General features: G+C 33.5%; 2 protein-coding genes and 2 non-coding genes across 4 annotated transcripts; 2 read left to right on the top strand and 2 right to left on the bottom strand.

The window, feature by feature from the left end:
* Positions 1–4,380: 4,380 nt before the first annotated feature.
* On the bottom strand, positions 4,381–4,452 carry TRNAQ-UUG (transfer RNA glutamine (anticodon UUG)). Its single transcript has one exon. It is a non-coding gene; the product is annotated as a tRNA-Gln (tRNA).
* A 794-nt stretch (positions 4,453–5,246) lies between these two features.
* On the bottom strand, positions 5,247–5,318 carry TRNAQ-UUG (transfer RNA glutamine (anticodon UUG)). The gene has a single exon. It is a non-coding gene; the product is annotated as a tRNA-Gln (tRNA).
* A 2,409-nt stretch (positions 5,319–7,727) lies between these two features.
* LOC107935788 (uncharacterized) lies at positions 7,728–11,167 on the top strand. Its single transcript, XM_016868410.2, has 4 exons — positions 7,728–7,792; positions 8,150–8,253; positions 8,508–8,585; positions 8,810–11,167. The coding sequence occupies exons 2-4, from the start codon at positions 8,164–8,166 to the stop codon at positions 10,829–10,831; spliced, it is 2,190 nt and encodes a 729-aa protein (XP_016723899.1). The 5' UTR covers positions 7,728–7,792; positions 8,150–8,163; the 3' UTR covers positions 10,832–11,167.
* Positions 11,168–13,827: 2,660 nt separating this feature from the next.
* Positions 13,828–14,818, top strand: LOC107935792 (auxin-responsive protein SAUR32). Its single transcript, XM_016868413.2, has one exon. The coding sequence runs from the start codon at positions 14,366–14,368 to the stop codon at positions 14,675–14,677; it is 312 nt and encodes a 103-aa protein (XP_016723902.1). The 5' UTR covers positions 13,828–14,365; the 3' UTR covers positions 14,678–14,818.
* The last annotated feature ends 2,867 nt before the right edge of the window (positions 14,819–17,685 follow it).

Below are 17,685 nucleotides of genomic sequence, written 5' to 3'. Positions count from 1 at the left end.
GGCAGTGGAATAGATTGAAGATTGCAGATCTTGCCTTCCTGTATTTGGCAGCAAAGAAGATCAAAGATGGCAGATTTTACCTCCCTGACCACAGTGGAGTACATTGAAGCCGATAACTCTATCTCCCTGTATTTGGCAGTGGAATAGATTGAAGATCAAAGATGGCAGATTTTACCTCCCTGACTAAAGTGGAGTACATTGAAGCTGATAACTCTATCTCCCTGTATTTGGCAGTGGAATAGATTGAAGATTGCAGATCTTGCCTTCCTGTATTTGGCAGCAAAGCAGATCGAAGATGGCAGATTTTACCTCCCTGATTACAGTGGAGTACATTGAAGCTGATAGTTCTATCTCCCGGGGCAAGAAGTAGATCGAAGATAGCTGATCCTATCTTCCTATATTGATAGGAAGTGGATCGACGACGCAGATCTTGTCTTCCCATATTGGTGGCGAAGTAGATCGCAGAAAGCAGATCTTGTCTTCATGTATTGGCGTGAAGTAGATCGAGGATAGCAGGTCCTATCTTCCTATATTGATAGGAAGTGGATCCAAGATACAGATCTTATCTTCCCATATTGGTGGCGAAGTAGATCGAAGAAAGCAGATCTTGTCTTCATGTATTGGCGTGAAGTAGATCGAAGATAGCAGGTCTTATCTTCCTATATTGATAGGAAGTGGATCCAAGACACAGATCTTGTCTTCCCATATTGGTGGCGAAGTAGATCGAAGAAAGCAGATCTTGTCTTCATGTATTGGCGTGAAGTAGATCGAAGATAGCAGGTCTTATCTTCCTATATTGATAGGAAGTGGATCGACGACGCAGATCTTGTCTTCCCATATTGGTGGCGAAGTAGATCGCAGAAAGCAGATCTTGTCTTCATGTATTGGCGTGAAGTAGATTAAAGATAACAGGTCCTATCTTCCTATAATGATTGGAAGTGGATCGACGACGCAGATCTTGTCTTCCCATATTGGTGGCGAAGTAGATCGCAGAAAGCAGATCTTGTCTTCATGTATTGGCGTGAAGTAGATCAAAGATAACAGGTCCTATCTTCCTATAATGATTGGAAGTGGATCGACGACGCAGATCTTGTCTTCCCATATTGGTGGCGAAGTAGATCGCAGAAAGCAGATCTTGTCTTCATGTATTGGCGTGAAGTAGATCAAAGATAACAGGTCCTATCTTCCTATAATGATTGGAAGTGGATCGACGACGCAGATCTTGTCTTCCCATATTGGTGGCGAAGTAGATCGCAGAAAGCAGATCTTGTCTTCATGTATTGGCGTGAAGTAGATCGAAGATAGCAGGTCCTATCTTCCTATATTGGTAGGAAGTGGATCGACGATGCAGATCTTGTCTTCCCATACTGGTGGTGAAGTAGATCGAAGAAAGCCGATCGACGATGGCAGATTTTACCTCCCTGACTACAGTAGAGTACATCGAAGCCGATAACTCTATCTCCCTGCATTCAACAGTGGAATAGAGTGAAGAGCACAAATCTTATCTCCCTAAGCAATAGTGGAGCAGATCGCATCAAGTCTTATCTCCCTAAGCAGTAGTGGAGCAGACTAAAAACACAAATCTCATCCCCATAGAGTCGTAACAGAGTAGATTGAAGCTTAGATCTTATCTTTATGAAGTTACATTGGAATAGATCGAAGCTACAAGGCATATGTCAGAAAATGTAGTAGATTGAATCTAAAGCTACAAGATGCAGTGGATTGGAAGAAGATTATCTGAACCAGAAGAACACCAATGAAGTCAAGACCTAGCAAGACCAGGCAAAATTGGCCTTTCATTATGTCTTTGCTCCATTCCCGTTACACGACAATGAGCAAAGAGGGGCAGCTGTACAGGCCAATTTTGGGCCTAGCCCAATACCCAAAACCAACACCAGCCCGAAATAGTGAAGCCCGATAAGCCCAAGTCTCCAAATTTTTTGGAAAGCCAGAAACCCTAAGGTTTCTAGCGCCGTTGCCCATACCCTGCTCCACTATAGCGGCCCCTTACCCCCACGCGTCTGACACCGGCTGCCACCGCCCAAGCATCTGCCACCATGATGCCCATACCGGCCATACCCTGCAAAGCCAACAAAAGGCACGCAACAACAGAAGAAACAAATAGCAAAAAGACAAAGAAATAGAAATTAAAAGTGGTGTAGATCGGCTATAAAGGCCGAAAATCTCTTCCTTGTAAAGGTCTTCTTCCCGATTTTACGAACAGGAGAAAATAAAAACAAAAAAAAATTCAAGGTTATTTCTTTTTATTTTGATCTCTCTGTTTCTTTTATCTATATTTATTATTATTATTTAAAAAAAACGAATAAAAAGAAAAGGGGAAAGAAATACACTTGGATCGGCCCTGAAAACCACCGTCTTTATCGGTCCTCCGCCGTCGTCGGTTGCGGGTTTAGGGAGGGGCCCAAAGTCTTCTTCTTCTCTCCTTGTTTCCCTTTCCATGGTTATGGTCTCTGAACGCGCTTTAACGCGCCGATCGGAGACGACCTCATGCGACGCCGACTGTCGGCCATGACTGCACGGACGGCGGCTCAAGTAGCCGGACATGGGGAAGGGAGTTGAGAGAATGAGGGTTTAGTTTTTAGGTTAAAAAAAAATGGGCTGTGTGTGACAGATTTTTTGGGGTTTAAATGGCAAGACGAAAACGACGCCGTTTAAGGGGGCGACCTGCGCCTCTTTGCCCTAATGGGTAATTTGCGCAATAGGTCCCTTGCCCTTGGCGGTTTACCTCAATACGGTCTTTTTCTATATTCTGATTTGGACTGCAAACATTGCTTCTGCTTCAATTTGGTCCATAGACCATGCGCAGATGTACCCTGAAACGGTGCCGTTTCAGATGGGATGGGAATATTTCCCTTTTGACCCTGTATCTCTGCGCGCGTTTAGATCGGGCCCCGACTGTCCTTTTTTTTATTTTTAAATTATGTCATTTAATTTCGTTTTAATTTCAATTTGGTCCTGGGTCCATTCAATTTATTTGTTTATTATTATTATTTAAAAAAAAAACAAAAACTCTTTTATCTTTGTTTGTTTAAGTTTTTATTTATTATTTATTGTAAACTATTATATATTTTTCTTTTCTTTTCTTTTAAATTTTCGTATGCATGTATATTTTCTTTAAAGTTGTTTATACTTTTTTTCTTATATATATAATATTATTTATTTTAAATTTTTTTATATTCATTTATTTTAAGTTTTCTTGTATATTGTTTATTCGAACCTTTTATTATATATCGTTCTTATAAATCACTCATCTTGGATTACTATTTACTTTAGATTGTTGTATATATATTTATATTTATATATATATATTATATTTTGTTGTATTTTCCTTTGATTAGTAATGTTGGTATTTAAATTAGATATATTGTGTGTTCATTGTCGTTGTGCGTACTATAATTTGCTTATTTGTATCCGTGTATATTTGTCATGCATTGATGTATCATTTCATTCATAAATTGTTATGTCATGTTCCGTTATCATTCAATTTCATTTCATCACTTCAAAGCTACGCTCGATTTTGCACACTCCAATAATAAATCATTGTAGTTTGTCCTAAATAAAACAAATGCATCTCGTTCGAGTATTGTACTTGCAATCATTCAAAAAGTGTAAAGTTTTAAATTAAGGCAATATTTCGCGTTTGAAAACTCGAGAAAACGTGCCCTAACGTGCTGGGTTTCGATTTCTCGTTTGACTAAATAGCCAAATATCCTCTTAAAGCTTCAAGGTATGGTTTCATTAAACTATAAGGTGATCTTGGTTTCGATGGTTTAGAGTATCGTGTCCTAACGTGCTGGATGTGATATTCCTTCGGAACAAGAGAATCTTATGTTTCAATTCACGATATCAGATTTTCTTTTAAGGATCGTATTTTTTAAAACTCTTCAAATTTTCAATTTTCGACACTAAGACACTAATTAATCAACTAGGTACCAATTTTGGGCGCATCGAGGGTGCTAATCCTTCCTCGTGCGTAACCGACTCCCGAACCCATTTTTCTAAATTTCGTAGACAAAAATCGTTGTTTTAATAAAATCTAAATCGTTTATTAAAAACAACCGTTTTACGAGGTGACCCGATCACACCTCATCAAAAAAGATTGGTGGCGACTCCCGTTTTCATTTTTTAAATCCAAGTCGACCCCGTTTTCATTCAAAAAAATGGTGTCAACAATTACCATTTTTAACCTGAACAAGATTCGATTTAAATCATCAACAATTTCAATGCTTTTATATATATTTTAACTTGTAAATCCAAACATTTTAAAAATTTCAACTTTATTCTTGTATAGCAATGGTTATGTCCAAGTGACCAAGTCCCTCTAATATTTCTAACTTGTAAAAAAATTAAAGATGAAAAAGGTCCTACAGGGAGTCGAACCCAGGTCGCTGGATTCAAAGTCCAGAGTGCTAACCACTACACCATAGAACCTTAACAATGGGAGGGTGAAGGCTTACCTTATATATTCAATAAAATCATTAGAGAAATCAAAATCTATAGTCAAAGGAGGACTACCCAATAAATAGCAGATGCAGACAATAAAAGTGCTTGAGCAATGAAGTGAGCTACTCTATTTGTAGTCCATCGAACCCAACAAAAAGCAATATGCTGGAATTGAGCTTTTATCCACAAACAGTCAGGAATCATTGCACCAAATTCAGAGTTTAGGCTTTGAGAGGGGATAGTGATTTCCGTTCGTTTAGGCTTTGCATGTACAATGACAACAAAGGTAAGTTTCCAAATTTTCAAGAGTTTTGTGTTTACATTCAAAGTATAAGACTCATTGTGACAATACTATTTTTTAAAAAAGAAAAAAAAATTCTTGTTAATTGAGTTTTAGTTCGATTGGCATGAACATTGTTGTCAATGCAAGAGAACATGGGTTTGAGTGCACTGAAGTGTATTATCTTTTTATTTATGGGTTAGAGAGAAGCTATATAGTTTTAAGCTGTCAAAAAGAATAGATATGATTAGAAACTATGACAATAGATTACATGTCCACTTATTAGTGATAGAAAGTAAAGTTGGTTCAGAAATATTTCAATGAAAATTGCTCTGCTAGAGCTGGAATTTTTGTATACAATTTTGCTGTTTATCAGTTTCTGTACATTTTTGTAGGAGGATTAATTACATTCCGTGTTGGTTAACAGAAATCACAACACAATGAAGCGGGATCCTGACCATGGAATTCCTTTTCCCTTTTAAAAAGATTAAAGATGAAATAAAGGTCCTACCGGGAGTCGAACCCAGGTCGCTGGATTCAAAGTCCAGAGTGCTAACCACTACACCATAGAACCCCCGTGTTGAAAAGTTTATATCAGCACTTTCTTTAATCCTAGAATAAGTTACTCGCTAACTATCTTCACATAGCAAGTGACAGTGATAACTCATTTCGTTTTACATTTTTTAAATATTTTCTTCATAATTACTTTTTTTTTGTTTTAATTGACTAGTTGAATAGCATTATATAAAATCTTAAATTTATCATTTTAATCAAAATTTTATTTTAATTTTTATATAATTTTTTTTATATTTTTACAAAAATTCTTTTTCAACTCACATCGTGTTCCACAATTTAGTGTAATAAAATTATATTTATATTTATATTTATATTTATATTTATATTACCTATCTATATACTTAGTATAAAATCTTTGACTAAGTTGGTAACATGAGTTAATCGAGTACCAATTCAATTAGAGAAATAGTAATATACAAACACAATTGATATTTTTATTAGTTTAACCATTATTCAAATTGTTAACTCTATTTTTTTAGATAAATAATTAAAATTTTAATGAAGCAAAAAGACAAAAATATATATTCTCTTTAAATATTAAAAAATCCATTAAAAATAAAAATATTTTAAAAAATAGGGAAAACTGATTCAACCGATTTTTTAAGCTCGATTCAATTGATTTGTATTGGTTTCCGAGTCAACTATTCAACTCTTCAGACCAATTCCCAGTCCAACTGGTTGGTCCTGTCCAACTCTAAAAACACTAGTTTTGATTGATGAATGAACTTTTTCGATCCCGTCAAGTTGAACAAGTAGGTGGTGAAGTTTGAAAATGAAATTAATCGCCTGCATCTCAACCTCGGGAGGACCAATTTCGAGCGTTGCTGGCATTGCTAGAGACCGAAAAGGAAGAAGAAAGACATAAAATTAAAGAGAGAAGTAATGCAAAAGAAAATAAAAAAATTTAAAACTTTATATGACATGTAATCTTATTGGCTAGAATTTTTTAACGGATAACATTTTTGTGTAAAATGGATAACATAAGAATAATTTAGATACCATTTGTGACCAAAAGAAAATTTATGTACCAACTTATAAAAGAGAGTATTGTTTTAGGTCAAGGATGTTGAAACCAAACCAGATCAACCAGTTGGACTGGTTGGATCGAGAACTGACCAATACACAAGTCCGGAGTGTACTAAAAACCCGTTTGAATCCTGAACCGGGTAGAAATGTCTTCTTTTACTCATTTCATGGATGTAGCATAATATAGTTATTATTAAGAGTTTGGTTAAGTTGATGACACTTATCAATAAGCATTAACTCAGTTACGAAATTACTACATGTACATTTCTTTTTCAAAGCAACAAATGTTATTTCAAGGATATTTGTCTTTTTATAGTTCATCAATCTAGAAAAATATGTCTATATCTCCATTCTTGTCCCTGAAAGTTGTTTCAAAATACTATTATAAGTTTAAGTGTAGAAAATAATACTAATAATTTATTAATGTGAGTAATAATTAGAGGTGTTTATGGGTTGGGAGTGTATCCAAATCTTGAAAAATGAGAGGGTTTGGACAAAAGAACGAGTCTTGCAAAATGAGCTTGGCAAAAAAAATAGACTATGAGCCGAGCTTGGGCTTTAACATTTAAGGTCCGAGATCAGTCCATTTTTATTTACTTTTTAATATGTTTTTATTCTATTTTTATATATTATGTAATTTATATACATAAATTTAAATATATAATAGTACAATATCAATCTTTGGTTCTTGAACTAAACAGCAATTACACCGAATAAAAAACAGAAGGTTTAATATAAATTTGGTACTTGAACTTAATACTTTTTCCTAATTTGGTACCTAAAGTTAGCACTTTTTCTTAAGTTGATACTTAATCTTTCTTGGGATCCAATTTGATATTTAAACTTGACTTTTTTTTTCTAATTTGATAATTAATCTTTTTTTTTGTTCTATTTGGTACTTCAACTTGTCAAACATTTTAGCACTGTTATTTTTTTATGAGGTAACAAAAATAATCAATGTATGACCAACATGTGACAGAAGATGTGATATTTTTATTTTATTTTATATGTTCAATTACTTTTAATTTTATTTATTTATTTAATTATTTTATTAATTGAAAATAATGAAATTCTTTTTAATTTGGGTTTTTAAAACTCTTTTTTTTTCTTATTTAATATTAATTAGTTAAGCATAGCTTAATATTTATTTATTTTTAACATAAATTCCTTTAATTCTGACAATATTTTTATAGCATAACAAAAAGAATTTTAACAACAGTTAATATTTTACCTAATATGTATAACATTTAATAAATTTGAGTACCAATTTGAACCTAAAAAAAAGTTTAGGTGGCAAATTTGTATAATTTTTATTTTTATTTTGAGACACAGTGCATAGTATATGAGTGAACCGTTCTATGAATGTTAGCAACCGTTTTCTGAAGTTTTGAATTTGCAGATTAATCATCACCCACATGTAATCCTTCTTGTGCTTTGAATACAACTGTAAGCATCCATTTTATTTGATTTTTAAAAAAAAAATTCTTTTTTAGAGAATTCAATGTTTGATTGCATGGTAATTAACATTTAAAACCAGAGATATAAAAAAGAAGAAGAAGAAGAAAAGTTTACTGGAATCGTTAAAGGTTGTAAATTCCGATTTTCTTATTTTGATTAACTATACTTTCTACTGATTTCTTTATTCAATTTGTTGCATACATTACTTGTTCATTGCTTTTTTTTTTATAGCCATTTTTACTTTTATATAGACTTGGATGTTGTAGTGTTACCCATTCTAAGAAATTAGGATACGGATCTTTAAATTTGTTTTTTATTTGGGGGTTTTTTTCTTTCTTCCCATAGTTTCGATAAGCAAGATGGAACTGAAGGATTTGCAATCTGATCTTGAAGCTTTAAGAGAATTATATGGACTTATACGTTGTGGTGATGATACAAGCAATGTGATTGTAAGTTCTCAATTTGTTAGGGCTACTATTTCCACTTAATATGTTTTCAAGAATCTTAATTTCTCAATTAGTTGTTGAATTTCGAAGATTTGTACTACAACATTTTCTCTTGAAAGATTTGTGGATTGTCCATTTCCTTTGTAACTGTCTTTACATTATTTTGAGGCAATTGCTTAAAAGTGTAGCAACTTGGAAGATATGCATTCCCATTTAATTGATCATGTGTACGTATTTTTTCCTTTGATGGTAAACAGTTAGGTGAAAGATCAAAGCTCTTACTCAAGGATCTTCTAGATGGAGCTACAAAGAGAGTTTTGGAGACACATATAAAGGTATCTGGACCATGTCAATGTGTAGACTTGTGTCGGATTATTTGCTATTCGGAGTTCTTCAAAGTTTAATGGCAAATTTGTTGAACATTGATGATTCCCTTATTGTTATTCCAAATGTGATATGCTGTTCAACAATTTGCTAGCAATCTGTAGTTCTGTTTGATTTTAGATTCATTTCATTCTCGATGATTGTAATCTTTGCTGTTAATGGATTTGTGTGACAGATAATAGCAGAAGCAGAACATGGTATTTGTGGCAATACCTTCTCTTCTGAATCTGGAAAATGGTTAGTAGAGTCTCAGCCTTGTGTTTCATCAAATATTTTAAATGCTACACCAGATGTAATTCGCGATTTGGTAAAAGAATCAAAGCACCCTGCATTCAGTTCATCGAAAGATGAAGATTATCCTAACCAGCTAACAACTCATGAAGTTATCTCGCAGCAATCTAGATTCACCTTAGACAAATCTGAAAATAGAAAGAAAATTTGTGAGTTCAACAAGAAAAGCAGTATGAAGCAGCACAGTACAGCCAAGATTTTAAGCAAAGAAGCTATGCAACAAGGTTGGCAATGTGATCCTCTAGGACATTTTTATCAAGCCATTGGGGATGACAAAAATTTGTCAGAGAGAAATGAAACAAATATGAAGCTGTTGAAAAGCAATGAAATAATGAGGCAGAGTAGTATTTGTGGATTGCGAGGTATCGAATCAGTTGCTAGCTCCTCAAATTCTGTAGCTTCTGGAGATAATCTTGCTGATCTGTATGAAAAGGGAGGGGAGGCAGTAAATAATTTCTCCAAAGACATCGATAATGTAGTCAAGCACATTGAATCCCACATTCCAGCTTTGCGTTTGTTATCAAAGTTGGCGGATGCTACCAAAGCCCCTATGCCTACATCAGTGTATCCTATGGTACAAGCAAAAGAACATTTGGTTAAAAAGAATGAACCAAGTCATGATATTGATCCTTTTTCAGATAGGGATGATTTGCAGCTAATTAGACTGGTCAGTCAAAGAAATGGAAAGAAAAAGGACTCAAATGGGATTTGTCATGTGTTAGGTCAAAGTACAAATGACTTGTTGGACGAGATAACAAGCAAAAGGAGGAGGATTCAACACAAGGAGATGGGCCAGACTTGCAAGCATATTGTAAGTAGTGATAGTAGGGTGAATAAAAAGACAGGTAACTGGAATGTCAGTGACATGCTAGAAGCAGATGGCTATAAACAAAATGAAAATACTGGTTGCTATGTTCATGGATTAAGGATTCCAACTAAGCAGGATGATATCACCAAGAGGTCTCCCATGCCTGTAAAAATTCCCTTTCCGATCTCAATAGATAGAGGGAAAGAATCATCACCAACCATATCAAAATTAAGATCTTCACTACCATATCAGTCAACAGAATCTAAGGCTCTTTGTCATAAGAAAAGCCTAGCACATGAGATTCTACCCGAACAGGAAAAAGGCGGTATGGGGATTTTGCGGAATAAGATTCTACTGCATCAGCAAGAACCTGAGGAGTCTTCTACTTCTGGCAGTGGCAGTAGTGGCAGCAGTGACAGTGAGGATTATTCTTTACTGAGTGAGGACAGTTCAGCTTCAATATCCAGTGGGTTTGATCACGGAGCACGTGAAGAAAGCAGTTCATCAATTAGCAGTGATTACAGGGATGCTAGTGAATCAGATAGATTGCATCCTCCCAGAACAAACAAATTAATCCATCTAACAGACTCTGAGCCTGAGAAAGCTGAGGGTCAAAGGGTCGGACGGCTGAGGAAGATTACAAACAAGTTAGGGCTAATTTTTCATCACCATCATCACCATCACCATCACCGTTACAATCACCATGATAGTGGTGATCACTCCCATGGTGCGCACACCAAATCTTTGTGGACACCTTTGCACAAGATTATTCATCCCACAAACAGAAATGAAGTTGATGAAGGTAAATTAAGAAAAGCAAAGGCGAGTAATGCGCCGGTCAAGCATCAGGTAGGGCATTTTCATGCACTAGTTGACGGACTCATGCAGCACCTTCGGCACTCAAAGAAATCAAAAGCTTCCAAAGGTGGGATGGGATGGCTAGGAAAGAACCAACATAAAGAAAACAGGAAGGTGAAGCAATTACATTGGTGGCAGATGTTTCAGCGTCAAGGTGGAGTAAAATTACCCAATAGAAGGCGTGTCAAGGTAGGGTTAATGAGTAAAAAAAAGCAGCTTAGGGTACCTAAGTTGAAATAGCAAATAACAGAGCAGGGTGCATAGCTGTGGTTGCAATTGTTACCGTCAGCTACATTTACTACAATGTCTTACGGAGTATAGACTTCTCAACTATTGAAGTAGAAGAAATGTCTAATGCCCTCTTCTTCTTTTTTTAATCAAATGGCACCAGTACTATGAAGGACTAGGATCAATTTCATTATAGGGTATCTATTTTTTCTTTTAAATGGGTTTTTAGCCAGTAAAATCTAGTAGATTTGTCTCTTTTTTACTTTTTGGTCATTATAATTTCTCGTGTTTTCTTGTCTTTGGACTAATGAGATGAGAATTGAAATTTACTATGTGGAGATCAAAGTTTATTGCTGCAATTTTTTTTTAAAGTGCAACATCACTTTTTTTTTTCAACAGCAACAATCACTTTCCATTTGTTCTTGTGATGGTATTTGAGAGTTGTGACTTGTCAATGAGCATTACCCAATTTGGATCAAACAGTAGCATCAAGCTACGCGGATTACATGGTAATTTATGAACAAGTTATAATGCGTTCGTTACAAAATGTAATGAGCATTATCCTATGCAGATTAATGGGTAAGTTCAAAACCTTACGATGCATGATAAGATGTAAAGCATTACCATAGGAGGATTAAGCCATAGCTTAATCTAATCCCACCCCCAATTCTACAAAGCTAGCACTAATCATCTTAGAACATAAAGTACAAAAGCCATGACTGCTGCAGCACTTGATTCTTATGGCGATGTTCCTATGCTTGGTTTGTGTTTTATGGCTTTAATCTGTTGGCTTGTTATGTGTTGTCTTTGGGGCTGGTTTATGGGGTGTCATGTTCTATGCATTTAGCTTTGGTGATGCGCTGTGGCTTTTTGTTTGTCAAATGCTTTGTCTATACCGATGTTCTCTTTGGTGCTGGGTTTTGCTTTACCACATGAGAAGATGAATCCCCAGCTTGGTTTTATGAGGTGAAAATCACCTATTTCTATTTCTTTGATGTGAGTTGCAATGTTAATCTACTTAGACATGTAAGTCTAACAATTAAAACACAATACTATTGATGATGCAGGGGTTTAATGAAGATTAAAGGAAGCTTGATTACAGCTTAGAAATTCAAAATTAAAACATATATTTTTCATAAAAAAAAAAGAGGAAAATGATGGCTAGAAAATTAGGAATTGAGAGATAAAAGTGGAAATAACTATAAAGGAAAATATAAAAAGGAGAGGTCATGATGCATTTGAGTTGGCCAGTAAAACATGCAATCCAATAGAGTTTAAAAGCCATCAAATCATATCAATCATGCATATCTAACCGGCCGAGACTTTAATCGATCGATCCCTTTAACCACCGGCTTGCAAAGCTGCCCCACTGTTGCACAGCAGGGCCGCAATTTATTTTTGGGCAAAGAGTTTGGGAAGAAGATAAAAAAGCATGGTAGAAATGAGTGCGGCACCACCGCCCAAATCCCATCCTGGTTGTTATCAGTCAAATAGCATAGAAAAGCTAAAGAGTATAATGCATTAAATGGTGCCTCGCCATATTTCCCACTGCCGACCATATCATTGCTTATTCCTTTTATCCCTTTTTGATAACGACCAAACAACTGCTTGTTTTCTCTGACTTGGCAACTACTTATAAGTAGTACTACAACTTCCAATGCAAACTAGCCACGTGTCTTTTTTTACTTTTCTCAATTTCATAAAACTATTTTTAAAACAAAAATTTAGTATTTGATATACCGATCATGAGCTATTTTGAAAGGTGACGAGCTATTGTCATATTTCCTTATCTAAGTCAAGCTCCGAATGGGAACAGGTCAGATCGAATCGATCCGGGTCGTGTTATATTTTATAACAGGTTATTATCATGCTTTTGGGTTAAAAAAAAAACATCTTTAGAAAAACTAATTTTACATGAACGGGTACCATTTGTACGGACGTCAGCCTCACTTACTGCAAATCGTCTAATTCTAGTATTTAATTTTATGTATTAGACATGAAGATTTATCTTTTCTTTACAATTCCTTTCATAAGGTCTTTAATTAATATTTAAAAATTAAATAAATAAAATACATGATATTCTTTTTTAATCCATACGTGATCATTTTTAATTTCAATTTTTTAAATAATTTTTTTTAGGGTAAACTATTAAAATAGTCACTTTTATTTGCCTCAGGTTACATTTTAGTCACTTATGTTATCGTGTTGTAATATTTTAGTTACTGAGCCGTTAATTGTTGTTAACGATGTAACGGTGACATGTTAAATCATTATTTCAAACAAAAAATTTAGGTTAATTTATTCAATCAGTCCCCATATTTTTTCGTTTTGAACAATTTAATTCTTTTTCTTTTATGTTCTTTTTAACTTTTCTTATCTTTCTCCATTCTTCATTTCCTTTAACAATGTTTTATTTTTATGTTTTCCGTTTGTTAAAACTAATCCACAAGTTCGCCTTACTCGAAAAAAAGTAAATTGTTCAAAAAAATAAAAGTATAGAGACTAGTTTTAACAAATGGAAAATATTTTAAACAAACTATGTTAAAAGAAATGGAGAAGTGAGGAAAACAGATGGACAAGCAGGAGAGAATGGAAAATAAATAAAAAGTTAAATTGCTGAAAATGAAAAGAAATATGGGGACCGATTATATAAATTAACCTAAATTTTTTGTTTGAAATGATAATTTAACTTGCCACGTTAGCTTATCGTTATACCGTTAACAACGCAGTAACTAAAATGTTACGATGTGATAACGTAAGTGACTAAAACATAACATTTCAAACATAAGTGACAATTTTGATAGTTTACCCAAACTTTTATCATTGGTGTGTAATATATTAGAAGATTAGCTTGGCAGGATAGGAGCACTTGGAATTTATAATGATATACTAAAAAGCAAATTGCATTCTGAGAAGGACCTCCGTACTGATAGATGACTAAGAATTCAACTTTGACCTGCTTCTTTACTTTATTTATCATTATCGTACAAGTCAAGCCCTAATGCTTTGCTTTACACTACTTTACTTTCTCATCATCTCACCATATACAACACAATAAAGCAACAGAGGTAGAAGGTGCTTTGTGTTTTCCAAATACCAAAACAGATACTCTATAATATAATGAATATTACCTACAAGAAGCCACTTACACAGATATGGAAGGAGTAAGATTATTATGTCGACGTCATTTCCACTTGTATGGTGGGTCAAATACTCCTCTCCAACCAATATGCTTTTCTTTTTTTCTTTTTACAACAAAAATCCCACCTCCAACCAACTTGCAGGATTCTGGAGAAAGAAAAAAGGAAACCAAAAAGTACCCAGATTCATGATTGTTCCGTATAAAGTGGTACTAACTCGTATTTCTTAATTTTTTATTACAACTCAAAGAGGGTATGTGTAAAACCCCAACCATAATGTTCCATTTAGCTGTGTCTGTGTGGTATAAATACATATAAGCACGCACTTGCAAGTTGCAAGCCTCTTGCTTTGCGGGAGAAATAAGCGAAGTCCAGAGTCGTTTAGAAAAAAAAAACAGCAGAGAAAATGGAGAAGGCAAAGGGGAAGGTGAAGAAAGGGTGGCTTGCAGTGGAGGTTGGATTAGAAGAGGAGGATGAAGAACAAGGTTTTCAGCGATTTGTGATTCCTATATCTTACCTTTACCATCCACTTTTCAAGCAGCTGTTGGACAAGGCTTATGAGGTCTACGGCTACCACACCAAGGGACCTTTGAAGCTGCCATGTTCCGTCGATGATTTTCTTAATCTCAAGTGGCAAATAGAGAAAGAGTCCAACTATCACCACCACCATCACCATCACCATCATCTTCCTCTTACTTTACCCTTCCACTCTTGTTGAAATATTTCATCATCAAAACAAACACATACTGATAAACTTACACTTTGATTATCTGCTTCTTGTAAATTAATTAGATATGCCAAGGGCTGTCCTCTCTTTCTTCTTTTTTTTTGGTATAAAATGAGGCTTCTTTTTGGGGTTTGTGAAATGCATAATTTCTCTGGGTTATATTTCCAACTTGTCTGTGACTTGTACAATTTTTTTATAACAAGGTTCAAACTTCAAACTTGGTTATGTTATGTCCCTCTCTAAATACAGACATTCTAGTTTGCTGCTATACTTAATAAGACCATGAAAAAGAAGTATGTAGTATTTGGTTTAACCCATATTTATTAGTATCTGAAACTTAATAGCATGCCCTTTGTCGTCAAGTACTTTGGTTTATCTGGCCAGAGGCAAAATAAGGACCATAACTAGGCATTAGATGGAGAGGTGTGGAGCTACAATAAATGGAAGGAAGAAAGTGTATACATAGTAAAAGAAGGAATAGAACAATGAGTTATAGAAGCATCCAAATCTAGAAATTAAACTGTGATACTACCAAGGAAAGGGAAGATAATGGTGTAAGCCAATATTTTTGGAATCGAAACCGATATATCGATTTGTTTAGTTGAAATCAAATAAATTATTAAAATATTCATAAAAATATTTTCTTGCTCCAATCAACTTACCGGCCGATCAACTCTATTCTGAAAACACTTGTGGAAGTACATGAAACTTTGTAAGGTTGAGTCAAATTTGTGCTCAGCATATATACATATATGGTATTAATATATTTTATATACTCGTTCAAACTCAATTCCACTCGAAAGGTTTGTTATAATTCATCATACTTGTAAATGATTAATGTTTATCCATATTTTATTTCTTTTATAATAAATAGTTATTTTTAATTATGTTTATTCTTTTATTAAAACTTATATTTTTATTTTCAAAATAAAACATTTTAAAAAAACAAATAAAATATAGTCTTTTTAAGAATAAAAGAAGTCAAACATAATAATAATTAATAATAAATCCAACCAAGTCTCCACCTATTAAAGGAAGTGGTGGAACCATTTGATCCAAACATTTAAGAAAGATAAGTGTTCTCAAGCTTATCCTTTTAGTTTCCTTTTAAATTTTACGGATATCCGATTAAAAATAATATACAATAAATAATAAAACGTATAATTTAAAATTAATTAATTATAATAATATATGGAGTATGTACGGTATTAATATAAAAATTAGATTAAATTATGAGTAAAACGAATGTTAAATACATAAATATATTAAATAAATAATACTAAATGCACTACTGTTATTTATTACCATTTTGTCATCAATTATGAGTTGGTGTTAGTTTGATTTGTGACACCAACTCAATAAATAATATTATTAATATATACAGTTGAGGGAGATAATAAATTGTATATATTAAAAAAATGTATAAAATATATTAAATGATCTCATCCATCTATTTCCAATTAGAGAATTAATTTTTAATCATAGTCATATATTAACTAGCTAATTAAGGTTAATTAGGTTGTTAATAATTTATATATATAATGTGAGTGGGAGAGAGAATGTATCATCATTGTGCTCTCCAACCTAAGTGAAAAAGGAAGAAAATTTTCTTTAGTTTCTTAGTCAAACCATCCCAAAATTTTACCAACCTAAGAAGGATTATTTGATAATTTTTATAGCTTTTTTATCATCTAAGCTTAGCATGTCGTATCCATGCATTAAAATTTCAAGTTGTTTGAGTTTAGTTATAGTTGTCATTGTTGAGATATGATGCAATTAATGTAACGGGCAGTTTTCAGTGAAATTGAAACAGTGGTTTCGGGACCACAAATCCGAGGTTGTAAATTTTATTTTAATATTATTTTAATATCTACAGCATGTTAGAATTATGGTATAAAAATTTTGTTAAGAAATTTTACCGTTTGTATGCTCAATTTGTGAAAAAGGACTAAATCGCGTAAAGTGCTAAAGTTGGGTTCTACTAGCAAAATGTGTTAAATAGCTATAGAATTTTAAAGTGGAGGTCCTTATTTGGTAATTAGACCACTAATTGAGATAGTGGATGTGCATTTCATGGTATTTTTGAAAATTTTAAAGTTAGGTAAGGGTAATTAGGTAATTAGGCTATTAAAAATAAAAATAAAATAAAACAAAATACTCATCTTCCTCACACATATACCAACCGAAAATTTCAGCATAGAGGAGCCATGGAAGCTTGAAAGTTTTTCTTAAGAAAATTCATTGCATGTAAGTGATTTTGGTGTTCATTTTTGTTGATTTTTATGTTTTTAGAATCGTTGTTGCTTAACCTAGCTAATTAGGGGATTAATATGTAAAATGGTTGAAAGTATAGGGTTTTCCATGATATAATTCTAGTTGTTTTTGAAGTTTAATGGAAGAATATGAGTCCTTGTTGTTAATTAAACAACTTTTGTTAAGGGATTTTTAATGAAATTGCCAATTATGGGTTAAATTGAGAAAGGTGAAAATTTTGTGTTAAATGTGTGAAATTGTGAAATTTATGGGCTGATATGGATGTATATGAAATTTTGCTAGGCTTGTTTAGGGGCGAAATTGCATAAAATTCATTTTACAAGCCTAGGGACTAAATTGTAAAAAAGTTAAAAGTATAGAGGTAAAATGGTAATTTTTCCATAACATGAATTTTGGATTAAATTGAATGGATTGAGAATTAAATTAGTTAAATTTAATTATTTAGATCAAGAAAAGCCACATTCAGAATTAGATCGAGGCAAAGATAAAGTAGTGGATTGATTTGTCGATTTTCTTCGTACTAATTCGAGGTAATTTCGTATGTTAATAAGCATTAAATTATACGTGTTTTAAATGCTTTATTATTATAATTATAATGATATGACTCTACAGAAATACTTGATGAAGATTCGACGACTTATGGATTGGATCCCGATTGAACCTTAGGAATAGATAGGATGCAAATGACATGTCATTAAGGGTTACCGTGTTTTGGGTGCTGGTCT

Source organism: Gossypium hirsutum, chromosome D04, assembly GCF_007990345.1.
Source record: "Gossypium hirsutum isolate 1008001.06 chromosome D04, Gossypium_hirsutum_v2.1, whole genome shotgun sequence".
Lineage (NCBI taxonomy): Eukaryota > Viridiplantae > Streptophyta > Magnoliopsida > Malvales > Malvaceae > Gossypium > Gossypium hirsutum.
This window is presented reverse-complemented; position numbering and strand designations above follow the sequence as displayed.

What these genes read in the sequence shown, in the direction of transcription:
- LOC107935792 (XM_016868413.2), top strand. Translation starts at nt 14,366, where the DNA reads ATGGAGAAGGCAAAGGGGAAGGTGAAGAAAGGGTGGCTTGCAGTGGAG.
- LOC107935788 (XM_016868410.2), top strand. Translation starts at nt 8,164, where the DNA reads ATGGAACTGAAGGATTTGCAATCTGATCTTGAAGCTTTAAGAGAATTA. An exon ending in ATGATACAAGCAATGTGATT is followed by an intron (nt 8,254 to 8,507) that starts GTAAGTTCTCAA and finishes GATGGTAAACAG; the next exon opens with TTAGGTGAAAGATCAAAGCT. An exon ending in TTTTGGAGACACATATAAAG is followed by an intron (nt 8,586 to 8,809) that starts GTATCTGGACCA and finishes TTTGTGTGACAG; the next exon opens with ATAATAGCAGAAGCAGAACA.